This window comes from Helicoverpa armigera, chromosome 24 (genome assembly GCF_030705265.1).
Source record: "Helicoverpa armigera isolate CAAS_96S chromosome 24, ASM3070526v1, whole genome shotgun sequence".
Lineage (NCBI taxonomy): Eukaryota > Metazoa > Arthropoda > Insecta > Lepidoptera > Noctuidae > Helicoverpa > Helicoverpa armigera.
This window is the reverse complement of record NC_087143.1, coordinates 5,285,902-5,310,654: the sequence shown is the minus strand read 5'-3', so window position 1 is coordinate 5,310,654 and position 24,753 is coordinate 5,285,902. Positions and strand designations below refer to the sequence as shown.

Genomic DNA, 24,753 nt, shown 5'->3' with positions numbered 1-24,753 from the left:
TTCTTCCAAGGTAAGCAAAGTTCTGATTGAATGCTCATTGAAAACAAGCTCAGACCGTAATGAGTTGGAGTAGCTACTGGGCAATCAGAATTGTTGGTAATTCCCTTGTTTAAATAATTGGAAGGTAATGATAACCGCCGTAGGGCGACACTGATGAACGAAGCAACAAATGGCTCAAAATTCTGGTCTTTTGGTACAATGAAGAAGATGGATGGATGGAAGATGGTATTGAAAATTAATATGTGTGTCTATATTGTGTATTGGTGTATTTGTTTGCTTTAACGCTCTATCTCAGGAATAACTGGTTTAAAAAAAATATTTCAGTGTTAGATAGCCCATTCATCCAGGCGTGCCAAAGGCTACATTTTATCCGACTACGCAAAGTAGTTCCCACGAGACGCGTTCAAATAAACAGAACTCAAATCAGAATTATTAATAGTATAATTTAGGTAAATAATAATGGTGGTTTAATAGTGCCAAAAGAAAATTCTTATAAGACTTTGACACAAAAATTATAACACCAGCCAAAGCAATGAAAACTCAGCCTTTTCGGAAATATGAGTGACACTGACACATTTAGCAAATTAAAAGCCCACTTGCAGTGTACAGATAACATCACAACGCTAAACGAACGTCATAAAAGCTAACACAAAGCCACCAAAAACAAAACACTAGTCGCACTAACTAAAACAGAAATCGGGCACTTTTTCCATCGCCAGTACTGTATTAATTATAAAATTGGAGCGCGATACTTAAGCTTGAGCATGTAAATCCTAGTGCGAATTCATTAAAAAATTTTAGTGTTTTAAACCTTCGTACCCGTATCAAGCCTGTTTCATGCTGCACGAAAATGCAAATTTTCCACAGTTTTCCTTATGTCAAACTAAATAATGAGAGGCTTTTTTCAAAGGTACTGTTAGTCGCTTAATTAGAACTTCGGGTTTTATGGACGCTCTGATAAAATTTGTTGCTAAAATTTTTCTTTGTCGTGTTTAGCGTGACACATGTTATATATGACGTTATGTTTATATTAAAGTTGTGACGTCAAACTGTTTAGAAGGATATAACAAGGACATGACATTAAAATAACAGCTTATTTAAAAAACATATTTCACCTATGCACTTATATTATTGTATATTCTGCTCTAACGCACACATGGTCATAAATTAATTTTTATCTCTTACATGAGGAGATATAATTTCATGTTAGAAAACTCAATTATTGTAAGTGCAGACTATAAACTAACATTTGTATCAAACAACCAAAATGTTTGCTTTCACACAAACGCCCTCGCGTCGCTTGATCAAATTCGCTCGTCCGTCGCAAAAGCTTCCATTGCGTCCCCGACTACGCGTCGACATTGCATGTGTTAATACTTACTTTGAATAATCGTAATACCGTGTAATTATTCACGGAATTTCCACTTTTTTAATCAAAGACTACAGTTCCTAAAATCACTCATGGTTTTTCTAAAGAAAGAACTAATTACATACGAATAAAAGTATACATACCGAAAGTATTTATTTCATCACCTTTCTAGACCGATCTAAAAAAGGACTTAAGGTTCCTAAACATAACATGAAGAAGGAAAACTTGGTGAAAAACTGAAAAAAACTACAGCTAAAATAGCTCAGAACTAATCACCGTTTCACCACAAACGAAAAAAAAACTCTCAGTAGCGTAAAAACTATCCGCAGCTTAAGCAAGCTAAGTGCTATAAGAGGTGAAAATTGTCCGATAGCTAAGTTAAGGGGTGGTCTCGCTGTGTGGTATATATATGCAAATGCGAGTGCGGCGGTGCTGTCGCGCTATCTTTATCTTTGTCAGTATAGCCACGGTTCGTGTCACACCGAACCGAACACCGAATGTGGGATGCAATGTGCATTTTGTACAATTGGCTTCGATTACTTGGTGAATAGAAAGGGATCATAGACCAAAAGCATAGACATTTTTTGGAAACTGCAATAAAATACAAAAGTCCTTATATTTATGTAAATTCAAAAAAATATGTAAGTACAATCATTGGTTTACAAAATAATGTAAGAAATTCAAAAAGGAGCAAAACTACATTAAAATGTCACAGTCTCATACACAAACTACAGGTCTCAAGAATGTCCCTTACATTCCGCTTCGGTGTAACAGTAGGCCGAGTCCTAGCCGACTGGTGCCAGTAATGAAGATATATTCAACAGTTACTGGTAAATGATCTTGGCTAAACTCTGCACAAGGCTATTAGCACATGTTTCATTAAGCTAGTTTTGCTAACAAAAAGTTAATGATGAAAAATGTCTAAACGAGTGGATGATAAAATTATGGTGGTTATTTTTGCTGGGTGTTTTTATGGTATTTTGTATGGTAGCTCGCGGTTTTAATCGGTTGAAGTGTTTACGGTTTTTTTTTTGTGTTTGTAGCTGTGGTGGGGAGTGGGGAGCAAATACGCGGTCGAAATAAAATTATAGCGTCGTCGGCTATTTACTGTTCATTAACAAATTAATCATAAAAATAAAACGAAACTCGCCTCTGATAAGTGATCAAATCTTAAAAAAAAAATTGTTTTGAATCTATTCAAAACTAGGACTACGTTTGACAATCATTCACACCATTAATTGGAGAAAACAGAAATGAAATTGTCTAACATACCAATTTAACTCCTTTATTGATAAACATGATAACAGAAATAAGCCTAATTAAAGGCGGAGCTATCAAAAGAAAACAAACAAGAAGTCTTACCGTCAAATATGGCTGTAGATGTGGGAGTTTCCATAAATTATAGAGGCGAACCAACCCACAATTAAAAAGAGTTTTCGTGCAAACCGAACGGATCTCGATTCACAATCAGGTTTTTCGTAAATTCATTTGTTCGGTATCGCAAAGGAATCGTTTTTGTATTAAGCCTAAGTTCGGGTGTTGGTTCTAAAAGACTTTTCTCATTAAAATTGGATAATTATCTATAGAAGACTGTAGGAGAAACACATCATATTTCTTCAGATTGGCTGGTTGAAAATTTAATACGCAACAATAAAGAGACGCCCAGTCAATTCTAAATAACTTTAAAACTACATGCTGCTTCATCTCTTTATTAAAAAGTATTTGAATGAAAGAATATTTAATACGTCATGACATACATACTGCTGCACAGAATAACAATTTATTGGTATGAAAATTATAGAAAACTTAAATAAAATTCTGTTAGAGGACTCTTGCGAAGATTCGTAAATCTATCGCTGAATGCAGTTGAATTTTCTTTAATAAAATCCAACAATTCGGTCATTTAAACCAAGTGTATAAGATCCTTTAACAAACAGTTGTAACTTAGGAATTCCGGTAGCGGTATTTCATTTGTTCCCAGAAAGCTGGCTTTGTCAAATGTTTGTCATTTCTGCTGCTTTTGGCCACATATTGGTTGTTGTGTGTCGCCACTTTTTTGCGGTCAGAAATATCCAAGAATTAGGCAGAAACTAATATTGTCTATATGTATATCAGTTTCTTTGTTTTTAATGTTTTAAGCTAAAATTATATAAATTAAGTACCTACTGAGTCTTTTGGATTCTTAGTAGTAGATGCATGTCACAGAATATTTAGAATGCACATACCAATTGAGTATAAACTAGTTGTCGATTTAGATATTGATGATCCGTTTGACCTGCTAATTATAAAGTTTACTAAAAGGTCAAAAGCTACTGGATGTTACTTATTTAGACACAGAGCCATAATACATCCAATCTGTCAATATATCGAAAATCAATTCCCTTCATTTATCAGCTAATATGTCTTTCAAAGTCGTCATACTAATTTTGCGTATCAAATGTGTCTATTATCAAAAACAATACAGACAAAATGAAAACCTCCTCCGTTTTTGGAAGTCAGTTAATTACTCGACTACCCAAGAAACCGTAGCCTAACTATATCCCTAAAAGAAGGATCTGAACAAAACAGATGATTCTCAAAACGCAAGCCATTAGTAAAAACAAAAGCAAAGCGGGTAAAAAGGCGCAACCCCGAGGCGTCTAGTATAAAATTCAGCATAAAATAAAGTCAGTCCACACGATCGCGATAAGGCTGTTGGCACACGGTGCGACTAAAGACAAGTGGCTTAATTGAGAGCTGACCCGTGGGGGGTCTGAAGGCGTCGGGTTATGCTAATCAATTCACCAGTTTGTTTTTTAAACTTACCGGTAGGTGTTTTAACCCTTTTGCTGGCTACATTATTAATTTTGTTTGACTTTTGTGGTGGTGATTGATTTAGAGGTTTTTAAGGAGTAGCGTTTGCAGTTTTTTTTTGCAGGATACTTTGCATAAATGGATAAACCTTAGACTGGTAGAATTATCATCAGCTGGTATTACCTACATACAATACCTATCTGGGTAATATCTTGGTTAAAAGGAATTAGGGGTTCTCAAAATTCACTTCTAGAACCTTTTTTCCGAAGATGGGAAATCATCAATGGGTGCAGCGAGAACTCAACTCAACTCTTTTCTTCAAATCTTTTTTCTTGTGCCTTTTCTGTACCAAGACCAAAACGAAATATGAATTAAGAGTTCCATAATCATTGTTTTAAAACAAACAATCATTTTCCTTCGTTTAAAAGCTTAGGTCTGTATCGGGAACCCAGGAACGGACGCACAATGTTGTGTCGGAGCGTATAATTTACCGTCTCGTGGACGGTGAAGATATCGCAGTGTGGTCTTTAGGCGCTGACGGCCACGCGGATCCTGGAAATTGAGGATACGGCTTTTAATTATTCAGAAGTTATGTCATAAATGTGCTTTTTTATATGGAAGAAAATATATGTATAGACATATTACACATATTATATTAACAGTTATTATTGTAATTTTTTGAAAATAAGTTACTTTTTTTTTAATTGAAATGATATAGTTAATAGTTTAAGAATGCATTGCTAATTATACTTTGGAGTTGTGCTATATTTTGTTTTGCGTTTGAAGATATGCACCTTCACCTCATTGTCAAGCTGGTTTATCCTTAGTCAGAAAAAGGTTAAAAAAAGAAACTAATAAAGCTGTAGGGACTATCACTTTTCTATTATCTTGACTTTCATTGCAAAGAATGAAAAGTGTAAAACCAACTTTCCTACTGTCCATGTTACGCAACTCCTTTTCAGTATTTCTAATAAAAGTCATGTCCACAGTTTCTATATTCCCCCATTCCCACTAGAACGCTATATATCTTTCTCGGAACAGATAAGCAATGGAGTATCCTTTACGTGTATATTTTGCGGTTAATTATGTCACCTTTTTTTCAAGATGGCTATCATAATGGCGGACTTTAGTTTTCTTTTGTTCAGCGGAAATATAACGTTTCGATGTATTTTTGCAGTCGTTTTGTTTTGGCGATGTGATGGTTCTAGATTTGTGCCTAATATAAATAAAGGAATCTATCTACATATGATGTTTTTGTGGATGTTAGGTAAACCAGGTATTCGGTCCAAATATAGTAAGATATCAAAAAGTTATGGTATTTTTAACACTTCATAATGGTTAATTATTCAATAGTAGGTACATCAAAAAGGTTAGTACAACACATTAAATTAGATTAATAGACCATCTTCAAGAAAACATAAAAAGTAATCACCCGATTCATATCACTAGATCATCCCATAGAATTTCACAATTAACCCTGAAACGAAACCTTGACTGACTTTAAACAATAATAATCGTAAAATACTATGGGCAAAACGTACCCCATTTAGGTACAGTCGCGATAAAAAATATTTGTGTGTAAAATATGCACAAATTATGAATAACACGCACGCGGCAGCGGTTTCACGCAAAACTTTTGTTGATATGGATACTTTATATAATCTGTGGTCACGCGTTTTTAGGGTTATAGTGTCTTAGTCGTGGAAAATGAAGTGGTTATTTAGAAAAGCTCATGGTCGTGTGTTTTGGCCGTTAAAGAAATACAATAATATTTTATTTTTATTTTGTTTGCTGTTGAATAATAATTTTACGGTGTCTAAAACCGATTTTGTGGCGTAGATTATGAAAATTACTTTTACTTTGTTCGCTTACTTCCTGTTGGAGGTAAGTAGAGTACATACATATGTATACTGTTGGTGGTGAACACTTTTGCCTATGACTGTACCAACTTAACTTTGTATAAGGTAGCTTATGAGATGGTTACTCGCACTTATTTCGGCTTGGAATATAATATTTTAATTCTACCAGGTCATAATCTTTAAATCTTAAGTTCTCGAAGCCCTTAACTTTACTTCTTGAACCCTATTCAGAACGGCTATTCGCCTACGAGACAAGATTAGCTTCAATTGTATGCATTTAGTTCCTGAGATACAACCAATAGAACAAACTCTTCAGTTTCATAATATCTATCAGTAAAGTTAGAACTAATTTTACATCTTCTTTCTTATGAAAATCAGGCAATTTAGATAATATTCTTCTAACTTCTTCACATGAAAGTGTCCTTTCTATAAATCGGCCCAGTTATAGCTGCTTACGTCCTGGTTGAGCGTGTTGAACCAGCAGCGGCTTGTAATTTAACCATTTTGTCGTATAGCATTATGCTAATAATTCCATAACATTTTTCGATACGGTCGCCCCTTCGCAGGGGATTGGTACGGACTTAGATTTTTATGTGCTTGTTAATATTTTAATGTTTTGTTTGTGTTCTTTTGTTGTAAACTGTATAGTGAAAGTGAGATTTATTAAGTATTTTTGAGAAAGACAAAAAATATTTTGCAAATTAATGCCAACTTGCAATGATTGCACACATTGCACATTGATTTAAGATAATCTTAACTTCTATATTTGTGTCCTCACATAATTTAAGAACTTTGTTGTTTCCTTATGAAAAAATAATTTCACTGAAAATAATGTACAAGACGCTCTATAATTACATTCATGGATTTTCTAAAAATGCCTGCACATTTAAAAACTTATAGGTTCGCGCAAAATTAGAATTTATTTTAGTAGAACATTAATCATATAAATAAAAACCTCAAAAACTCGCGATTGCAATAAGCTTTAAAGTGAGCAATAAGTTTTTATTACGCGATATAAACACGTGCTTTCAAGGTTTTTCTATGAAACATTCACTATGACACTCCTTCTATAGAATTGTAAGAAACAAGCCTTGGCTCTTTAAAATTTTAATCTTCCAATCTAAGCTCATCATCATGCAATAGATAAATATACTGTTACTTAATACATGCCCAAAAATAATACGTATTTATTTCACAATATCCAGACTTGAAAATACTCTTAACAAAACAAAATCACATCGAAAGTAAATAATACTCAGTATTTGTTACTACTGTCCCATATAATTTTTCTCCTAATACAACAAAGAATATCCTATTCTTATAAATATATTAAATATTTACAACCTTTTATTTGTTTAATATTATCAAACGTAATAAATAGTCAAATTAAAATTTAAAGTCAATAAAAACTTCACAATCCGGCCCTAGATATGTGTGCGCGCATTTTCGTAGGTTGGCGTGACGCCTCCAGAAATAATGATGTGGTCCAAAACAACTTACAAATCGATATTTTTTCTTCTGAAATTTTAAATTCAGTACAAAGGCCGAATATAATGGAAATTATATATTTTTCTAGTAAAACCATGTGTTAATGTGGAACATAAAGTTAATTAAAAGACTTTGTCAACTCATCAACAACAAATGCACTAAAATTAAATCTTGGTTGAAGTAAATTAACGTAGTACATTTTTTGACCAACAATATCTTGACTAAAATCGTCAAGTTTTCCAATCGTGCCTCAAAAAGTTTATCGATATCGATACACTGAAGCACATCACTAAACAATGCTGTTATGCAAAGCAGCAGAACGTAGAGCGGACACTATCAGATCGGTGACCGCATTAAGCGTAGCCACACTTATTTAGCCCCTAAATAATTATGAACTAAAGAGGTTGAAACTCGATGCAATTTTATGTCATACCAATTGATTTGATGTATAATTTTCTATCTTGTTTGTATAATTATTGTAAGCACTCCGTAGAAATAATCATAGCAAGAAGTACAGTTGCCAGCTTTGGAAATCGCGGTTCTGACAATCGATGTTTGTTTCGTCCAATTTTCTTCACGACTATCGTTATCATTTTATCGACCCTACAGCATCCCTACTGGGTATCATATCTATCACAGCTTACGGGGTTTAGAAACTAACTGATGCATGCCTTAGAGTACCTATAATACGTACTATTTACTGATGTAATAGTTAATGACAGGTCAAATAACAGCACATTAATATATCGACGTTCAAACATAAACGTCTTGTTTAATTAGCTAATTTCGACGCAGCTATTCAAGAAGTCTACACTAAGAACTTACAGGCTGGCGTGAACCCTAGCGTCGAATAAATACTGGGACATAAATAATATAGATAAGTCAAAGACTTTATGGCGTTACATTGTATCTCAATTAGCGGAAAGGTTTATCAATAACTAAGTTATTGATGCAGTGGACTCTGGTTATAAATAGGCCACCCTTTTCGTTGTGTGGTTTAGAAAGTATGGAATTGTAAGGTAGCAAACTCATTGGTCCTTTGAACCGAATATATTCACGATTGTTTACAAAGTATAGCCTTTTAACTTTTTTGGTATATTATTTTCTGGAATTATTGCTGATTTCGAGTTTTTCTACTCAATATATTTGTAGCTTAGAACCTAGTATGTATTTGAATTATTTTAAAGGGACCGACTCTTTCTAACCTGGTATGCATATCTGCATAAGGTTGTAAGATCAGCTTTCCTGATTTTTATTCTCCACTGCCCTATATTTTCGACGTCTATCTCGGAAACCTGATACTCCTTCATACTCTCTTCTCCTTCTCTTCTACGTCCCATTTGTAAAAGGACCCATCTGAAATTAAAGTCATCCGATTTTAAGGGCGTTGGAGCCAGACCAATTACTTACCTACATGAGCACGAAATATTTCCGCATGAAATAAACGGAGTAATTAATAAACAATACTTAAGCAAGGAACACATTTCTAGTTTTAAGTTACATTGTAAAGTGATATTCGCGTGCGTCCACCGTCTTATTGTAAGTAATTCTTTTTGAATGTTCACGCTGATCCACCATTTTGATAGCATCGATTTTTCGCGTAACACGCACCCGGTCACTTAATTCTTGATTTAGTACCGCATCACATTTTGATAAGTATTTTTAATTTGAATAAATTATGATTTAAGGGTGTTATCGTACGGAATGGGCGGTTGTAATCATAACCGTGGTTCGTTGCGTTACGTCACGCCGCGCGGCCGCGAATAGTGTTGGGAAACTACAGTGTTTTGTTTACGGTGACAATGACTCGATGTTTTCATTATACTATAATCGACTTTAAAAGAAAGAGTTCTTAAAAATCGGTTGTTTTTTTTTGTTTCCTTCTATTAGATATTTTTTTATATAACTTGATTGCGTTAATTGATACAGAGTTCAATAATGTAATCAACTAGGTTTTTTTTGTCTATCAGTAGTCCTGTAACTTATTGCATTTTTGGCTTGCTCACGACCTGTGGACGACTGTATTTACTTAATAATACAGTATAACCTTCTTCAGTTATTTTCTAATTCCTACTCAGATTTTGTACGCCTAACTAAATCTTAAAGCAAAATAGTTCCAAGTGAACAGTTAAAACATTAACTCCGCGCCATGGTCACGTCATTACCGTGGCACAATTATCGCGAGAGACCCGATAAAGATGTCACAGAGGCTTATAATTTCGACTCACGAGCGATTAAACACTTAGATTACAATGTTTAGGGGACAAAACTTATATTACTAGCATTTGTTACGAAATATTTTAAGATTTTTTTAAGCAATAAAAATTTCTAACCTTTTTTTCTTGTTTATTTCGTAAAATTTAAATTTTCGTGGCCAGTTTTACGACTTTGACGTTGTATTTCAAATGTGTTAGCTGTAAGTTGGTGTTTTTAATGGATTTTAATGTGGTTTAAAGGCCTTGATTTATACAAGGCTGTGGTTAAATGTTTTTGTGAAATATATTCTGTTTTATAAGTCTACGACATTTAATTCTGCAAGAACAATACAGTTCATTTAAAGTAACACTTTAATTTTGAAATGTGTAAATGGCAAGCCCATTTCACGAAGCATGATACAATTATTATGGATTATATTTTTTAATACTCATCGATTGAATTGACATACGTTTTTAAATACCCCAGTAACACATTAAATTGTTACACTACTTATTGACTATTTCCAACAATGGAATCTCAAAAACAAGAGAGTAACGGCACATTTAACACTTGTTTCGACCCCCTGAGTGCGACATTAAACTCCCGTGGGGCCTGACAGATGTCACATACCTATACCGCCATTTTTTCAACCAACTCCTAATTAATTATATCTTGTATATATTAATCGATTAATGTTTTTCTTTCAGAATATTTCCGCGCCGGAATGCCACACACAGGTAAAATAATTGTATTTATTGTTTTGCATCTATGTCTGTTGCACGATATTTTTTTAAGTATCGAATAAGGTCAATTCTGGTGCTGTTTTAGGTGTGAATGCTTTTCTTTTAGATAAACCTTTACATTGTTGATACGCTTGTAAGTCTTTAAATAAATTAATAGAAATTTTTACACACTTGCAGTCCGCGTTAAATTAGGCAATATGTAACATACGGAATTAAACATTACAACGCAACCCAATTCTTGCCACTCAACAATTCAATGTAAATTCGTAAACTTTTAAACATTAGGACAAGATTTTTTAGGTACACTCTAAGCACCATATTAAGACCAACGCAAAATACTATTTACTACTCCATTCCGCAAACACATAGGTACCCACCTATATTCAATCAATACACAACAACCAAAGCTGACCAAATTCCCGAAAATTGCATCCAAAACGGGAACGACCAGCACCGGGAACTCACACGCAGCAAAAACTGAATTCGCTTAAAACAATCTCGATTCTTATCAAAATACGCTTAAATACTGACCGCTAAGTAAAATAATATATCAACGTTTAAAATCAAGTCTTTGTAACTGGTAGCTAATGACGGCTCCGATACTCAGATGCTCAAATGCTCAGATCTTAATTAACTTGAGCATTTAACATTAAAGAAACCGAAGGAGCCTTGTCTTATCGCCTGATACAGGAATTTACCTCACGCATTGAAATCATAAGCGTTTCAAAGAACCCCTGCTGTACTGTGGCTATGCATTTTGGGTTTTGGAGTCATTCCTGTTTTTTTATATTAAAATAAAAATCAAGGAAACGTTGTGTCAATAGATGATGTGTTCAAGTTTCAGGACTGTTGTTAATAGTTTCATATACTTAGCCCCCTATTTTCGTAATATTTTTGCTAGTTATTAAGCTTATGATAACCCTATTTTGTGACTTCCAAACTGATTTTGAAGTGCTGTCCAATTGATTAACTCTACATATATATTTTATTAGGTTTAATCTAATCTAAAAATCTTGTCGTTCTTTACAAGAACATTCTATTTTGTTTTGTAATTAAGGGCACGCACACACTCCACTACCTACTTTACACTTCATTATCCAGATAGTCTTACTTTAAACACAAAACATATGGACCCTGGTACCTTACTACCGTCCACAACCATTAACAGTAATTAAGGCAATCGAGTCCAAATCTCGTATCGAGATAAAATCGGATCCGTATCGAGTCGGCCCACCCGCATCAACACTCACTCGATTCTAATACATTATACATGCTCCGGCCACATTAGTTTCTTATTAACATCTGCTCACACTGAATTGACCGCTCACAATGTCACACGCAACTTTCTTTCACATTTTGAACTTTAACACCTACGAAATAAGTGTCACAAATATGTGAGAGTTGATTATTAGCAATAAAATATCATTTTCATGATACATATCTGTTGTAGAGTAATAACTTTCGGTAAACGTGATGATATCAGAGCACAGAGACATTTTTGAATGATTTCGTACGTTTTTCGAGATCACACACGAAGTTTCCGGGTTCTATTTTTTTAAATTTGAATATAAACTGTTTAGTAAATTTTGGTGAAGAATAAATTGGTAGACGCCTAATTAAAAGCCGTTCTTTATATTGTTGGAAAGTTATTGAAGCTGTGTCGAAAACATGGACGTTTGACGGAAATCAGTTTTGAAATTGTAACGGTTTTAATAGGTTCATTTACATGTGCTCGAGATATTCTTAATTACAAAAGTCACTTTGAAATTATGCCCGACATGCATCCGTTGAAATACATCTATTGTTATTCTATTAATAATAAAAGACTTCAGTTTTTAGTTTTGCAGTGATAGCAGCATTTTCACATTTCGTGCTTTAATCTAAAAAAAACCGCCATTTTTAGAAAGAAACCAATATAATTCATTCGCTGGCCAACCCAAAACGCCACACAATAAGCTACCGGCTCACACATCATATTAACACTAATAAAAAAAAAACAGATTATAATTTCTAAATCGAACATTAGGCAACACCTACACTATCGGACGGACAATCTGTCGAGAGGCTTTGTAAAAGCGTTTAAACGCGACAACTCAAGCGTCGGTTTGACGCCAAATTAACTTATTGAGCAGCTCTGACCGATGGACGGTGACGGCCGATCATGCGTCGTGCTAATGTGGACACACCTTTAAATTATACGTTGATTGGTCGTTAATTTTAAATATGGAAGTGTGAGTTCTAAATTTAAATATGTGCCGATCTAGAAGCTTTGGATATCTTTGGTTTTCCTTGGGGAACTTGAGTTCAGCAACTGCAGTATTTTGTAAAAGCTGTTAACTGATTTCTGCTGTTTTCCGAATTCTCTGAAAAATATCTTAATATCATCCAATACATAATAATCGTTCAAGATTAGATTGGGGAGGTAAGTACTATTTTAACTATCAATTAAAACAGAGTAACAGGACATAAAACCAGTAAACAACCACTTCACAAAGTCAAAATAACCATGCCACGCCATGATATTATCTGAAAGAAAACGTTTCGCGACATTTTAATGGCCCAGGCGTTAAGATTGCAATCACGTCGCAAAATTGTCATTAAAGCATAGACTAATAAATGTAAAACCAAACTAATAATGATTCCTAGGCTATAAAGATTATCAGCATCCCCACAGAACTTAAATACGTGTGAACAAGAAACTTTACTAACTTTAGATACCACCCAAGAATATGTTTGCAAAATAAAATTAAAAACAAACGCCATTAAAATGCTGCTATTGAGAGATATTTACATTTAAATTATATTATTTCGTCTAGTTCGATCAAATCAAAACCTAAATTGAGATGAATGAATTTCCTGTGATTTAAAGACTGTAACAACTTCTAATGAAGACAAAATTAATTTAAATTTTATGATACATAGACTAGGTTTTTGACTGCACCGTTGCCCGTGAATACAGCCATAGAACTAGCTAAGAATTTATTTTCCAAAAGTCAAACAATCAGTGTTAGTAAAGGGTATCGGGTTGCCCGGAAAACTGGAGCTAAAGAACATATAGGCAATCACTCTATGTAAAAATGACACTCTGCTGCATTCGGTTAGAATGGAACCCGACCCCAACGTAGTTGGGAAAAGGCAAGGCAGATGATGACTCGCGATGCATTTATTATTTGGCCACTTCTCTAACAAGATAATGGAGAAAGTACGAACTTCTAAAGGATGTTCTCCATTATTTATGTTGCTTGATAAGACCAATACTTCTTTCCGAAAAGAATACCCAATTAATATTTAAAAAAATTGTGTTAACCGACTTCTCAAAAAGATAAGTTTCAATTTGAAAGTAACATCCATATTAAGATCAGCTACAATTTGTATAATAACTCCGGTCCATATCAAATGAATCTAAACATCAGATTCGATTTTCTACTTGGATGTTTACAACTATGTTACAATTTTACATCATAAACTTTATTTCCTTTTATTATTGTTCATTAATTATTGAAAAAACTTGTATTGGCTGCTCATAAAGATATTTATCGATATATTAACGGTGCCCACGTCTATATGAGCTTAAATATCAAAGATTCGGCAATTGGAAAGGAATCAAGTTCTGAAATTTTATTTTTTTCTATTTACTAGTAATATATTTTGTGATTTAACATTGTGATAACTTCAGGTTTGTGTTAGAAAAAAAGTAAGTTAGGAGCAGAGATCTCTGGCATCAAGTTTCCAAACCCAGGAAGTGAGTCGCGATTTTAATTCACTCCACAGGGGCTCTCTTTATGATTAATTGGCTGTTTCAGTTTCAGTGTGATAAAACTAGCCTCTATGTTACTCCAAAATGTCAGCTTACCGCATACTGTATCGTCGCCGACTACTATAATCGCTCTAGCCGTTTGCGCGTGAGAAGTAAAATGCAGACACTCACAATCACAAACCTTTGCCCCAATCATGCCCCAATAAAATTAGTGTAAAGAAACACAGGTTTATTTAGTGAGATAAAATTATATTCAAATTAAAAACTTGTAGATTTATCTATAGCAAAGTTAACTCTTAATTCCAAAGTACTTAGCAAAAGAATACATTATGAAATTGGAATATTATTAAAACAGAATTATGTAGAACTATATAAATAACAATTGTTCACCGCTTGGATAACTATTCTATATTCTATCTATTTATTTCTTAGTCTTGGGTGTTACTAAGAAGGGACACCACATCTTCTCTATTTGTAGGCAACGTTTTGGTATCTTAGCTTCTGGCAAGTCCTCAGGCCTGACCCGTTTATATGCTCTCGGTATTTCGAAGTTCAGGTCATCATAATCGGAGGGGTGACGCATCCACTTTACGCCGTATTCACCTCCTGTAAATAATTTGTTGGGAATTGAGTCCATTACATTAAGAAAAGATATCTTAAAAAAAAATACTAGTTTCCGTCCACGGTTTCACTCCGTTCACTACAATTCACGAACTTTCTAGTTCAAAATACTAACAGCCAGTTTCTTCATCAAAGTTAAAGCCAAAGTAAAAGTCAAAGTAATGTCTAAAGTAACGGTTAAATTCAATTTTTCTATGAATTTTGCTATCACTTTAGCCTTGAAAAAACGAATTTGACCGTTACTTTAACTTTAGACATTAACTTTAACTTTTGATGAAGAAACTGGCCATTAGTAGGATCAACATTTGTGCGATGTATGAAATCCAGACTGAGAAATAAAAAACGGACACTGGGTAAGCTTCACTTTGGTCGAGTCTGGGCGTAAACCATCTGCCACCACATCATCATCATCATCATCATCATCAGCCTATTGCAGTCCACTGCTGGACGGAGGCCTCTCCAAGTGCACGCCACTCATCTGTCACCACACTCAATACTTACTATCATAATTTTCAATAATGTCAGGCCTGTGGGTGCCGACGGTAAAGAACTTGAGGTTCTTCACAGCTGCCTTGTAATCGGCACAGCGACACCGGTCCATGAGGAAGTAATCGCCAACTAAACACCACTTCACCAAAATAAATTGACAAATAATTTTGCTTTACAACTGTCATTTTGACAGGCGTTTTGTTCGTTAGTCTTTATTCCTCGTTATTAAAGGAGTTTCAATTAGTGATTTTGGGTTTGTTTTGTAGGTGGTAAGAAAATAATGGATATATCTGGTTATGAAATTGTGGCTATAAGAAGCTACTACCAGATATAATATTAAATGGAGTGGTTTCCTATTTAAGGTTCGGAAATCCATAGAAGAGGTAAGCTCTGATATATCTAGCAAAAATATAAATTGTGATATAAAATTACACACTTTTTCACTGGTGCCTGCTGAGGTGTTCCATTTTTCTGACATAATTTAACACAAAATATTATGAATTATCCATAGATTATAATACCTATTACGAAGAAAGTACTTCATCCACGAATCCTTTTACAAAGTAATAGTAGTAAACGCTTATTTAAGCCCCCCTGACATCTAAATACCCATCAAGGTGTAAAGTATGGGACGAAAAATCGTTGCTCCTGTATCCCTAACAGCGAGCCATCGGCGGTGTTGTAAAATCAGTCACAAGTTGTAAAACTGGCAATAATCTGCACGATATACTGTCGATATTCCTTCGAGACGCGAACGAAGAAAAAAACACGAAGAGTTTAACAACCGACCGATTGTAAAACTGGAAGCATATTAACGTTATAGCTATCGAGATGCGTGCAATTCGTAACTTTAAATGTGTTCCACGAATTTACATTACGCTAGGTTTGTTGCGATTCTGTCTGACGCCTTTTGTTGTCCCTGGCGTTTATTTTCCCAATATGTTTGGTTTTGTTTTCAAGAGAGATGTGCTGTTAACAGGAATGTTTATATCTATGAATGCTGAAGTGGTATTGTCTTCGATATTGGAGGTGGAAATAGTGTTACTCTTGTTATCTAGTGTCTAACATCTAAAAATGTGTAGGTTTATTGTTGTTGGTAGGCAGAATTTTTGGTAGCTCAAAGGAGATGTCATGCTTCTTTGACTACATAACAGCGGAATTAAGTATTACACTTTTACTAACTGAAACCTTCTGAAGCCGAGGTCTTTCGAATTAAACCTCGGCTTACTTTCTTATAAAAAATAATAAGGCAAAACTTATTTCTATAAAAGAAAATAAAGTACAATTTTGGAGTTACGACCAAATCTAAAACACTAATAACGCTCTTACAAGGCTTTTACGAGCTGCAAAGATGCTAACGCCAGCCGCCATTGCTGGGCTAATATCATGGTCGGGATTGGCGCGAAATTAAAGCTACCGGTATTGTAAGATTGAATGCGTAAGCGCACGGTGACGGGGAACCGCTTGTTGGCAATAAAACATGCGTGCCAACAGGGCTATCTACTGTCGGGGTGGCAGAGTTTTGCTATTGTCTGTATTTATGTATGTAGTTGTAAGGTCTTGAGGTTATAGGGTTTTGAGCATGTGGATTTCAGTCTTGATTTAAACAAAGATGTTTCTTAAAGTCACGGGATTTGATGATGGTCCAAATGATAATATAAAATAAATGTGATGGTACCAAATTGGCAATTGTTCCTTTTTTGAGTCCTTCACACTGCTAAACACTCTTCACACTACTTGTAATGAAACCAAATACTGCAAGTATATCATATCGATAGAGTCCTTTCCACATATTTATCAGTTTCTAAGCCTTTATCTAAATCTTCATCTTCAGTAGCCTACTTGGTAGGTCCACTTGATTTAACATCCTCACCTACGTCACGGTAACTCATAATTACATATCCTTCTAATCTCATCACAGATCGATAAACACTTTTATATGTCTCGCAGTAACACGAGCAGCTATTCCGTCCAGTGCGAGTCTCACTTTAACGTTTACGAGCGCTTTACTAAATGAGATTTTATCAGCTCACCGCTTTTTTTATCGTTCCCTTTTTTAAAACTTTCGACTCGGATCCCCTTTCTGGTTGCGAGTAAAGGGAAAAGTTGGTGCAGATTTTTTTGAAGAATTTTTACGTGATCGAAAAGTTAGCTGTGTTAGAAAGCTTTGATTTTTCTGGATAAATCTTTTGTAAGTGTGGTCTTCCAAAGTGAGATGTTGAATAATAGAGAATTTTAAATCCAGTCAGGCATCCAATCATGGCATGGAAAAAGACTTAATAGGTACTTAAATGCGCCAATAGATTTACGCAGGCACAACAATAAACATGCACAAGCAATCAATGTAGGTACATGACACTCGCCGCGCTTCGCAGAACCTATCGACATAGCGGACACTATCACACCTGTCAAACTAAATGAAATTTTAATAGTTAGCTCTAAAGACTAAATTAGCTTGAAAAGGCTTACCTATATAATGATTACAACGAGCGGTCTGGAAGAGGAATCGTAAAGCAAGGGAAGTAATTTGCATCCGTTCCCCGGAGCAGGAGACGCGACAACACCCGTGAAATGGCGTATAGGCGGGAGCGGCCACTTCAAAGAAGAACGTCATAAACCCAAATTACTGCACACAAATTAGAACGCTAATTTTATTAGCATTAAGGCTGTAAACCGTTTGGCAGCCAGCGATTGCTTTATTACTTTATAATGGGCTGGCTTACAGTAGCGGTTAACGTAGGTGCAAGGATTTAAATCAGGTTGTCTAGAATGAGTTTCGAGAGCATTTTAAATGTGATTAATTTTTCTTATTGACGAAGTATGGGCATTATGGGTTGGTTTATTGCTAAATTAGTCTGCGATTTCGTTATTATAATCGGCTTATTCCTTTTAAGGAAGTGTGAATTTATTAGCAAAATTCGCTGCATCTGTTATTTATGTTTTCCTGTTTAGCGTAGAAGGTTTTCCATGTTCGAATTTCAAGGTGTGATATTGTGGTCCTTTAAGCTTAAAAGCATGAGATTTTGTGTAATCAGTGTGTCTAAGATGTAATAAAACCTCGCCCTGTATGTCACTCGCATTGATTATGTATAACGTCATCTATTCATAAAGGCTGAGACACACCTCTGCGTTATCGTTCGGTGGTTATGTCATGGAAGTACTGAGAAATTGTTTTATTTGAATTTATTATGGTACCAGTATTTAGTACAGCAATTATGTATCCTTGGTCTTGTCGTGCTATTGGGCTGATTAATTAGTCATTGACTGAACAATCATGCAATTGTTATATAACTTTAGACTGTGAACTAGAACTTTAGAAACTGTGGACGGATTTGAAAAACCTTGCTTTTAAATAGCTATAGGTCACAGCTATAGGTACAGCAGAATCTCTCTCTTTTTCCCGCTATGTATCCTACGTAGTGGTGGGGTCTGCTTTCTACTCCAGTTCGCTCTTTCTGAGATATCACTCTCGGATACCTGACACTCATTTATATCTTTCGTCGTCTTTCGTCCCACCATCTTGTTTTGATTTATTTTCATCCATCAATTTTCTAAAACTAAAACTAACTAAAACCGAATCTATTTATTAATATGTAAAACTTAGATAACTTTAGTTAGGTAACAAATTTATGGAACGTGGAACCTTTTGCCTTTTATGGTCGTATGTAGTAAATTTATACCGAAATTCATATAAATTCGGAAATGGTCCGTTTAAAATAATTTCCTAGTTTATTAGTTCATTTACTTGTCATAACTATAAAAATGAATATGCGGTTCCTTTGACAACAACACACGATACCACGATAATATCAAAAACAAAACGAAAACTCATAAAACAAACAATATCAAATTACAAAACTACTATTAATCCATTTTATACGACTTATAATTAATAGAAAATAGACAAACAACCTCATTATTCTCTAATTAACGACTTGAGCAATAAATTTCGATGACATATCTTGAGATCTAAGAACTTTTTTTACAAAAAAACTTTTTTGACTTGATCATAATTGGTCGAGGTCCGATGATATGAATTTGGCAATCAAATAAATATTAGTAGGGAATTGAGACAGGTGAAGTGCCGAAATTAGGGTACGTGCCCTTTGTAATTGAGGCATAAATGTTGTATCTTGATTAACTGCGAGGGAACTTTGATGGGCTGAGCTGTTTGTAAATATGAATTTATATGCTGAAATAATTGAGTAATTTGAGTTTAATGTGTTGATAGAACTGATAAAATATGAAGAAAAGTTATTTATGTCGTCTTTAAAGATCGATGTGCAAAAATATGCTGTCAAATAGTATCATCTTTGTATTTAATTTTAGGAATGTCTGTGGGATGTGATTTTTATTATTAAACGGTTTTATTTAGCTTACCCTGTTTGTTTTATTATTTATTCTTGGGTCAAATTTAGTAATTCAAATTTAAGTACCTTGCTGTTGTCAGATTGATCTGAAATTTGGTACACACCTTTAATTCCGATGACAATACAATATACTAATATCAATAACATTATAAATCCAAGATGGCCGCCGGTACAAAATGGCGGATTACATATTTTTTCCACAACCCCCTCAATATGGGTATCAAATGAAAGGGCTACTCAAGTAGAATACTGTCAGCAACCCCAGCGGGGCCCAACAGGGCCCAGGCTTGCCTGGGCTGCGGGATTGTCCTAGTACATAAAAGGCCTACGACGAAACACAACGGTTTTTAGTCAGTAAGAGTCTGGCACTCCCTCACTGCTGCTGACCCATATATAGAATGAGGAATATTCGGTAGGCATTTTCATTAAATACTAAAAACTAGAAAATAAAAAATCGGTAAAAAAACTTTTAAGTTAAACGGTTTTATCTTACGTGCACTGAAAACTAGAAAATAAAAAAAAACTGTTACTTACCTATAAACCTACATAGGTGGTCCCGGTCATATTAGACTAAAATAAAAACGTAGACTAAAATAAAAATCATAAATAACTTTAACGATAACGATTTTTTTTAAGTAAAATAGGTAAGAAATTCTCGTCTTTGATTTTCACAACCTGACTAATTTTTTTCGGTTTTTAATTATATTTTTACATCTTGGTGATTTCCAAGGATTTCCAAATAGTCTAAGCACATTTTTGAAGCCTCTGGGAATTACCAAAACTTCACAAGTCGCGTGTATTAGCGTGTCGTGCGTGTAACATACCCGTGGTGGCAGTCGATGAACAATTACGAATGCTTCACGACTCATTATTACCGTTAAGATTTAAACAACTACTGAAATTAAGTGGACACCGATTAACTGGCGGTGGTCCTTTGATGTCTTTGATGCGTCATAGGAATCTGACGCGCATGGTGTGAGTGGGCTAGCCAGTTATTTGTAGTGGAAATTTTGGTATACACGGGTACATACTTAGCTTATTATATTATTGTAATTGTTTGAAAGGTATTTTCCGAAAGGTAGCTTTATTATCCTTTTTTACTGGGTAACTAAAAGCACCTAGATCTTCTCTATGAATTCAAATATTGGCGGTTATTGGTGAAAAACAGCTCAAACCAGCACCATACAAACATACCTACTGAATAAACGTTCGGTCTTTTTTTACATAGGTAAGCTATTTATAACAGCATCGCTTTACGTCACCTTTTAATGAAATAACATTTTTAGATTTAGGAAAATACAGATAAAATGTCAATTTTACATTGTGAATAATTGGCATTTAAAATTATAAAAAGATATTTATTTTAAACATACTCGAAATATATGATTTAAAGCCATTTTTTAAATCACTACAACATAAGTACCAGGCAAGCATATTCAAAAGAAGTTCTTCGACAGGTCAAGCCGGCGTCAACCAATTAGGGGGCGTCTTCGTGAACGGACGTCCCCTCCCCGATGTGGTTCGCAAGAGAATTGTGGAACTGGCCATCATGGGTGTTCGACCCTGTGACATCAGCAGGCAGCTCCTCGTCTCCCATGGCTGCGTCTCCAAGATCCTGACACGGTTCTACGAGACGGGGTCTATTAGACCCGGGTCTATTGGCGGCAGCAAGACTAAGGTAAGTGTTTGTATTGTTTTTGGAAGCTTGTTAAAGGTGTAGGTGATAAGTTCAAAAGGAGGCATTTATCTCAATACGATGATGTACCGACTTCAAAAAGGAAGGAGATTCTTTTATTCTGTGTATTTAAAACTAGCCGTTTTCCCGCTGTTTCACCCGCGTCCCGTGGGAGCTACTGCCCGCACCGGGATAAAATATAGCCTACGTTACTCGCAGATATTATAGTTTTCTAATGGTGAAAGAATATTTAAAATCGGTAAAGTAGTTTTTGAGTTTATCCATTACAACCAAACAAACAAAGTTTTCCTCTTTATAATATTAGTATAGATGACTTGAAGTTGGAGGTTCTCATCAAAATACTTGGAATACTATCATTAATTTTAGATTCGCTGAAATATACGTACTAAGTCGTGGTATTTTGAAGAAATTCAATAAGAAATGTTCCTTCCTAAGTTAGCGTAAAACTCGCTAAAAATTCCCCGCACGTTTCCAAAAATCTGATGTGCCTTTAACAAATATTTGGACGCAAAAACAAAATCAATAATACCTGACCATTTTGTAGGTAGAGGACACCAATTAAGATAAAGAAAACAATCATATTTGTTTATGCCATTTTTCCTTTTTAACAACTTGCAGTCAAGAAAGCTGCCTTTTGTTCATATTAACTTGCTTTAATTACGAAATTGCCGAAGGTTATAGAAAAGAACGAAAAATCTTTTTCGTTGCACATTACAAGCAATTAAAAAGCACAGGAAAGAAACAAAAAAAAAACAGAAAAAAAAAGAATTTAATCAATATCTTAACCTTAGCAAAAGTTGTAAGATCGAGAGAAAAAAATATAAATCAACAGTACTGTCGGGCTTTATCGATAGCCGGCGAATCGATCGGGTCACGCCACCAATCACTAGTAATTATAAACTATAAAATTTTAACCGGGACCGACTTTCGGCTTCTTGAGCTGGCCTTTCGACACGCCTCAGGGACGAAGCGGTAGGGTTGAGATGGGTTCTGTATGTTATAATATTGTGGATAGTTTTATTTAAAAAAGGCTTGACTTAGTTTAGGTTGTCACATGTTTTGTAGTGTGCCTGTAGCACATTGCTGTAAAATGTTGCAGTTACAAATTGGACCTAACAAATCTTGAGTAAATATTTTTTTTAGTAAATATTTTTTATTTATTATAAAAATAATATTTTTCGGAGCCTGTAGCGTGCAGGCTAAGTGAAGCGTTTTTGAGGACGCACTGTAGACATATTTAACAATTTTTTAGACAATCCTATTATTTTATTGAAAAGACCAAATAAGAATCATAAAATTGCTAAATAATAAAAAAAAAACCTTAAACATAGATCAAGTACCGCAAGCGTTTTACTTCCACTCACTAGATCCCCACAACAAAGTCCGGTAAGCGTATTCAACGCCGACCTCACTAAATTCGGTACGCCAATAAAACGACCATTTGTTCTTCCACAAACGGATGCCGACATCAAAAAATTGATTACAACAAAATACTCCGAAATCACCGCATACTTTTATTGACGGTGTTATGGGAACACTTAATTGACTACTAATCAAGGTGATCAAACGTCACTACCATCTATCGAAACGTATGTATCGATTAGAATCGGTATCGAATCATATCGATACCACAGTGAGTGATCTCATCTCTATCGGAACCAATTGTGAATTATGTAAAATGTTTCGTTTTTCGTAATTATATTTTTGCGTTTTTTTTTTCTTCTATTTTATGGTTGCATATGTTTTATATGTTGATTGAATACATAATGGTAGTTATAGCCTTTAATCAATGTTTCGACATTTCGCTCGTGGGATAAAATATTGGCAAGTTCTGTTACTTTCTAAATGCATGCATATTTTTATTACAATGCTCTCTAAAGTTATAAATTATCAACATCGTTATGAAATTGATTGTCATATCCTAACGAACTGATTAGATTTTGAAAAAAATATGCTTTCTCTCTGAATAGTTCATAGAATGTAAGTTGATGATAATTGCGTGGGAACAAAATAATAAACAACGAAATGCGAAAGTTGCTCGGTATTTATTGATATTTTCGGCTAAAGAAGAAGAATAAGAATTTAAATTCATCAAGAAAATTTTATGTAATAACATATTACTATGTACCTAATCATTTATGAAACGTGAATAATAATAATTTAATGACAATTGCAAAAGCTGTGATCTATTCTCATTTGAAAAATAATACTTTCAAATAAACGCATATTTTTTGCGACTTTAAGATCATATAAACAAATGCTAAGTTAGATCCTTTTTGTAGGTAGGTAAATAATAAGCGAAATCTAATGAATTCTTAGTCTGTCGCCACCGAACCGAATTCGCGTGGGACGATACATTCCATCGTTTTATCTTTACCGAATCAACAGCAATTTAACAATAAAAAACTTCGAATAGAAAATAAAAATATACGAATAAATTAATTAAGTTTGTCTATTAAATAATTTATCAACGCCTTAAATTATTCGATATAAATTGCATTGTTAATATTGTCACATAAAACAATGCAAAGTTTTAAGTAATTATTGAATCCTAAAAAAAACATTGTAGATTTTAAACCCTTCATATTTCCTTGCAGGAAAATTAAAAGCTTTTCCTTTGGTTTTATTGCGAAAAAAAAACTGCAATTATTCTTTGAATGTTATATTTATTGACTTTAAAACATGCAGCGATGATTACACGAGTGCGATAACCTCAATCAATTAAACACATCAAAATCAAAAGTATAAATGAACAGTAACGATTTCTCTGTGAAAAATCGTTTGATTGGACAATTTGGCCAGCCTTGGGTTTTTAAAAGGTTACAACAATATCGTTTGAGGCACCTTGAATTCTTACGACCCTATGCAGGTTCATCGCCAATAATAATTGGATTTTTTCCTCTTTTAATTATACTTATATGCTACCTAATAAATGTGGAGTAATTATTTTTATGTTTAATTTTAATTGAAATAGAAAAACCACAAAAAAGTTAAAGGTTAACTGTAAAATTATTAAACCCTTTCTAAAACGGCTTGTAAAGTTTAAATGATTCCTTTCTGAATTGACCGTGTCTTAGAGAAATATATCAAGCACCTACCATAAGTTATTAGAACAATTTATTTCTCCACGTATTTTCACTGCCGTTGAATTTTAATACCAAAACATAAGTCCTTACTTTTCACGCAAGCTTGACGAAAGCAGTCTTTATCCTCCAGTTTCCAAACGGTTCAAATCTTCACCCTATCTAACTACCAAAACATCTCGCTACAAATCTCCAAATTGCTTCAATCGCGATAAAAAAACTAAACGTGAAACACATAAAATCGTACACATTCTATAACAATTTAACCAATTCAAATCACTAGTGTGGG

General features: G+C 34.3%; 1 protein-coding gene across 1 annotated transcript in view; it reads left to right on the top strand.

Annotated features, from left to right (window-relative positions):
• Positions 1-24,753, top strand: part of LOC110381007 (paired box protein Pax-9) — a 49,636-nt gene that overhangs the window by 7,861 nt on the left and 17,022 nt on the right. Inside the window, exons 2-3 of the mRNA XM_049849949.2 lie at positions 10,413-10,442; positions 21,143-21,363. Coding sequence (XP_049705906.1) covers positions 10,430-10,442; positions 21,143-21,363 — 234 coding nt within the window. The 5' untranslated portion in view covers positions 10,413-10,429. The remainder of the gene's footprint in view (positions 1-10,412; positions 10,443-21,142; positions 21,364-24,753) is intronic.